At 34.1% G+C, this 6,000-nt stretch overlaps 1 protein-coding gene across 1 annotated transcript; it reads right to left on the reverse strand.

Moving 5' to 3' along the window:
- Positions 1–3,002: 3,002 nt before the first annotated feature.
- LOC120261472 (protein indeterminate-domain 4, chloroplastic-like) lies at positions 3,003–5,796 on the reverse strand. Its single transcript, XM_039269386.1, has 3 exons — positions 5,452–5,796; positions 4,950–5,349; positions 3,003–4,226 (listed from the first exon to the last, which is right to left on the reverse strand). The coding sequence occupies exons 1-3, from the start codon at positions 5,618–5,620 to the stop codon at positions 3,206–3,208; spliced, it is 1,590 nt and encodes a 529-aa protein (XP_039125320.1). The 5' UTR covers positions 5,621–5,796; the 3' UTR covers positions 3,003–3,205.
- Positions 5,797–6,000: the final 204 nt, after the last annotated feature.

Consider the following 6,000-nt stretch of genomic DNA (forward strand, 5'->3'; position numbering starts at 1 on the left):
CCCATCTTTAATTGTTTAATTAAAATACTCTTTCACCGGTGAAATTAATCCTTTAATATTTCTTTCTTTTTCTTCAATTTTTTTAAATAAATTCTAGTTTGAAATTTAATTTTTAAACAAAAACTCAATACTGACATATTATTTTGTATATTTTACTTTTTTTTTCTTTTATTGAAGCGCTTCTCTATTTTATTTGTCAAGTTGCTGAGAATGACATGCCACTCCATAATTACGCATGTTTGGCTTTTTTTAATGTTCATTTGAGTTAAGTTGACGTGACATATATTATTTATATTTAAATTATGAAAAATCATACTTGTGTGTTCAAATTTGATCGCTCAAATATCTATGTCTTAATAGTTCAATGTTGTCTTTTTTAATGTTTAGGTTGTTGCGATGTGTGATATATGATATTATATTAGGCAATGGTACATACAGTTATATATACCAATTTTATTAATCTAATATTATTATTAATTTTTATATTAGTCAAATTAAATATGATATTATTGTCCGAACAATGAGTTGGACACATTATATATATATATATATATATAGGTAAAATGACAAGCACCGACTCTCAAAGACATACAAAGGTGGAAGAATTATCACGCATTTTTACTTTTTTAAAACTAAGGAGCACAATAAAAAAGAATCTAACTACCGTCTCTCCCAAATAAAGGGGCCCGAGTATCACTAAACCACATGCCCTTTTGTTAAATATATATTTGTATGTAGCAAAATAATTTTAAATTTTCCATTCTTTTGTTTTGTGTTAACCTTATCTATACTTAAAACACTCATGAAAGAGATAGAAAGAAGCTTGTATACATCCTCCTCAATCTTTAAGCAACTCTAATATTAAGATTTAATATCTCTCTCTCTCTCTCTCTCTCTCTCTCTCTCTCTCTCTTATATTGAAAAAGAGAAGTGGAACTAATTAGTATAAGGAAATCTCTCCAATTTTTTTTTTTTTAATTTCATGAAAAATCTTTCAAGTTTTTTTATACACTTAAATATCCTCATTTTCAAAAAATTATATAAAATTATTAAATTATTCATAATTTTATTCACGAATACTTTTGCCAGTATCATGGGCTTGGAGAAGGACAAACTCATAAGCACGTCTTTGATTGAGTGAAAGGGGACAAGCTCACCTCCTCCGCTCACTTGGGGGAGGTAGGGGAGCTTTTAGTATTATAAAAAAATATTAAAATAATAACCATTAAAAAAAATTAAGAAATAAATGAATGATTGGAAAATTGATAAACTTCCATAATCTAATAAGTAATTTTTTTTATATTATATATCTTAATTATAAAATTTTGACAATCTAAACATCATAACTATTTCTAACACTTAATTTTTTTTCTTAATAAATTAATAAATAAAAATGAATACAACAACTAATAACCAAATAAGACACACTCAATAATAAATAAAAAAGAAGGAAAAAAAAAAGAATTCAATTAATCTTCAGATACACAAAACTAAAGGAAATGGGCATTAATTAATTGTCTCAATGCCATGTTATTTGTTGGGAGGATGGCCTTTAAAAAAAACCCATAGGATTCCCACTGCATGGAACAAGTGTTTGCAAGCACATACTTAGTATTATTTATTTCATACAATCTCAGAATCACATATACTACCAAAACCCTACAGACAATGCTAAAAACAAACTCCACGTTTTCTCTCTCCATAAAAACAATATTTATAATCAATCACTTTCTTTAGGTTTTATATATTAATTTATATATACATTTATGCTTGTTTGGTTTAGTGGAATATCATCCCTTTGTCCCACAGAGATTCATGTTCTCAACTAATTAGCATTAGTTTAACATGATTCAGATAATGACTCATTTAAAAAATTAAAATATAAAAAAAGTAAAAAATGTCGGAAAGTTAGCTAAAATATTAATAATATAAGGTCTCGCAGAACGTCACAAAAAGAAATATATATATTATGTAGACTTCTAATTTCATTTGACTACATCTAAGAATTAATAATAGAAAATTTATTGATGTTGTTGCCATTTGTACCTTTGTAATTTTGTAAGATTGCTAATTAATCATCGTTTGTGGTTATAACCATATCGTTTCAATCCATACTTAATATATATGTTCTCTGTTTTGAATGGTGCAAATTAAAAAATTTTAAAGTATATATGTTCTTCAAAATTTAAATTAATCATGCACAACAAAACCATCATCAAGAATAAGAAAATTTAGAAAAATCGCCAAAACAAACATTGCCATCCTATATAGTTTCTCTCTCTCTCTCTCTCTCTCTCTCTCTCTCTCTCTCTCTCTCTCTCTCTATATATATATATATATAGACAAAAAAACAAATGTATTACAGAAATCATTTTTATTTTGATATATATATATATATATATGAGTGTGTGTGTTTGAAAAAAGGAAAAAAAAAATATATATATATTATATGAATAACATTTGTTTTGAGTAACACTTAAACGAAGGAAATTAACTTCATGCAGTAAGATAGGTAATATAAAGAATAATGAAAGCCTAAAACAATGGTGCATGTTGCAAGATTCTATAAAAGTGAGAAGAAACAAAACCAGTAGGACAGGGTGAGAAGCAAACAATGAGATGAATTCAAAAGAGTATTTGAGTCATATGAGTGTGTGTACTCACACCCTCAATATCTCTCTCTTTCTCTCTCACCACTGACTTGTGGTTAGCCACCTCCCTCAGTCAACCTGTTCAAACTGCTAGATTTGACATACCAGTGAACCATTTTGGTCAGCCTTAAAAGTTTCTGACCTTTTTAGCTTCTCAGTCCCACATCACAGTAGAGATAGAAAGAGAGAGACACAGAGTTTAAACTTTCTTTACTTCTCAAGATATAGAAAACAACATTTCTTTTTTACTATCAATAGTATATATACTTTCTTACCATCATTATATATAAACAATTAAACTTTAATGAAGTACAACAATATATATTTATATATAAAGAAGATGCCAACAAATTCAATTGATGAAACTCTTTCTTAACCATTAATGAAGTACAACAACAAAGATAGAGAAACAGTAACAACAACACAAGAAGAAGAAGAAGAAGAAGATGAAGGGAAAAGAACAACTAGGAAATATTAATTAGTTTCCATTTCATTCATTTTTTCTTCATGACTTTGATTATCTTGATCTCTTTCTCTAGCTTTCTCTGTGTCTCTCAATGCAAGCCTCCACCTGCAAAAGATCTAGAAGAAGAAGCAGACTTGATATCTGAATCCATGGAGATAGATCCCATGTCTATCCCTCCTCCTCCTCCTCCTCCTCCTCCTCCTCCTGCTGCCATGCCTCTCACCATGCTTCCAACTCCCAAGAAGTCTCTTGTCATTGTATCCCTTCCACTGTTGAATCTTCCAAACATGGCAGCACCTTCATTTGTCAGTGAATTCATCAAGTCCTGCAAGTGCCTCTCATTCTCATTATGGCTCTGATCATGATTGTTCTCATTGATGAAGCTTGTTCTTGCCTTTACACCACTTGAGTTTGAGGATGAGGTTGCAAAGCCTCTGAGAAGTGATGAAGCATTGGATGTTGAAGTTGCACCCATCTGTGCAGCCTTTTGCAGCAGTGCAGTTGCTGACATTTGTGGCAACACTGGCTCATTGTGCATTGTTGCTGTACTAGTGTTAAAAAGATGCTGTTGCTGTTGCTGTTGCTGCTGCTGCTGCTGCTGCTGTTGATGATGATGATGATGATGATGATCACTCATTAAGTTTCCTGCAAAAAGAGATGAAGGTCCTCCTCCTCCTCCTCCATTGATGCTACTGTTCATGGTGCTTGAAGTATTATTATTATTATTGTTGTTGTTGCTAGTGTTGGACAAGAAGCTGAAGCTGAAGAGGTTATTGGATGAGGATGAGTTTCCTGTAGTGTTGCTTTGGAGCTCAGAATGATGCATCAACCCATGGATTTGCTGAGAGAACTCTTGGTTTGCACCAAGGAAGAGTGGGGGTGGTGGCGGTGACCGAAAAGCCGAAGGATTTATCGAAGGAGTAATCAATTGATGATGATCAAATTGCGGTGGTCCTCCACCGGTGTTCCGGAGAATGTCCGTTGCCGAAGAGTTCATTTGTGATAAACTCAAGCCCATGTTGCTACTTCCATAGAGACTTGGTGGCAATCTTGCACTCTCTTGTGCTAATGCATCACAGAAAGCTCTGTGTGTGATGAAGCTATCACGCCTGCATGAATTACACAAGATGTTTTTGGTTCCAGCTAATAAAATCATTCAATAAATATTAATTAACTTCCAAAAATTAAGTGAAGAAGATATATATAAATATATATATATATATATACATTAATGAAACTTCATTCATTAATTGTTTTGTTCTCTGACCATTCTAAGAAACCACTCTAATATTAAGTCTTTATCCACCTTATCATCATCATCATCATCATCATTCTCATGCAAAAGCTAGAGAATTCAATGAGAAGAAGACTGTTCTTTCCACAACTTGCCAAGTCACTAGAGTACAAACCTGATGAAGTTTGCATAGATGTCAGCACGTGATTTTTGATGAGAGAGAATTAGGATGAGAGAGAAAGAGAGAGAGAGAGAGAGAGAGAGAGAGAGAGAGAGAGAGAGAGTTTTGTGGCGTTGATTTCAATGGAGGAATGACCAGTGACTTTTTTTGAAATCTCAAGAGACTCTGTCAAGTCCCATGGCCATGTACAGTTCACGTGGTAGCAGTTCCAAAACGCCAAGTCTTTCCTCCCCACCAAGGGAATCCCAGACCATAACAACCCTAACCCTAACCCTAACCCTAACTTCCAAGAACCCTAATCAACACTTCCCAAGAGAATGTGCTTGTTCTTGTGTTTGTGATTGTGCTTTTGATTCAAATGAAAATATATGTTAAAGAATGAAGAATAAGCAGAGATGGAAAATTAAAATTGCAAACCTTGAGAATAGAGTTCCACAATCACATCTGTATTCTCTAGTTCCGCAAATCTTCGAATGAGCCTTCCAATCAGACTGGACGGCGTATCGCTTCGAGCACTTATCGCATTTCCATTTCTTCTCTCCGTGCTTTCTTGAGAAATGTTTCTTGATTCCGGTGAGATCGCCGAGAGCCCGAGAGGGATCATGGTGGACACATGTAGGTTCGGGGCACAAATACACCTTCCGGCGTTGAACTTCTTTGTTGCTCTTCTGCCGGAGTTTCCACGGCAGGTTGTGACCTCGTCGATGCAGCTGAAGGTTTTGCTCTCTCTGAAACCCTTTGTTGCAGACCTCACACACAAACCGGTTTGTCGCCATGAGTGTCTTCGGCGACAGAGCTATCACTTCAGCATCCGGGTCTGTGATTCACATAGATCAACAAATTAATTGTTGCTAAATTCAATCAAACAGATACAGAAAACTTGTTGAATTGAGGAACTTGCTAAAATATATAAACTTGCTTGGATTTCCGGGGAGGTTTCTCTTCTTCTTTGGCGGTGCCGGTGCCGGTGCCGGTGCTGTCATCGGCTGAGAACTATCCGGCTGTTGCTGTTGTTGTTGTTTCATTTGATTGTTGAACTCATCTTCTCTAAGACCAAAAAAAGGTGAAGGGGAAGAGGCAGCAGCCATTATATATATATGTATATATATATATCCCTAGTACTGTTTGTTACTTTTGGTTTCTGAGAAGAACACACTAATTAGAAGTCCAAATCAAAAGGATTGAACCATGAACTCTTTTTTCAAGGTTTCTATCTATCTGAGTTGCTTATATATGTATCCCTTTTGACCAGAAATAAAAGAAAAGAAGAGGGGAAGAAGGGGAAGAGAGAAAGAACACAAAATCCTATCACACGAGTGCTTGGATCTGAGCTCACAGAAGACAACCCTAATTCCCAAAAACCTCCAAACTCAACTAAGAGTTCTCCTCTCACTTACAACTACAAAGGAACAAACAAGGAGTTGCACTCAAAACTAGTAAACAGTATGAGAAAGAGAGAGACAGAGAG

This window comes from Dioscorea cayenensis, chromosome 1, assembly GCF_009730915.1.
Source record: "Dioscorea cayenensis subsp. rotundata cultivar TDr96_F1 chromosome 1, TDr96_F1_v2_PseudoChromosome.rev07_lg8_w22 25.fasta, whole genome shotgun sequence".
Lineage (NCBI taxonomy): Eukaryota > Viridiplantae > Streptophyta > Magnoliopsida > Dioscoreales > Dioscoreaceae > Dioscorea > Dioscorea cayenensis.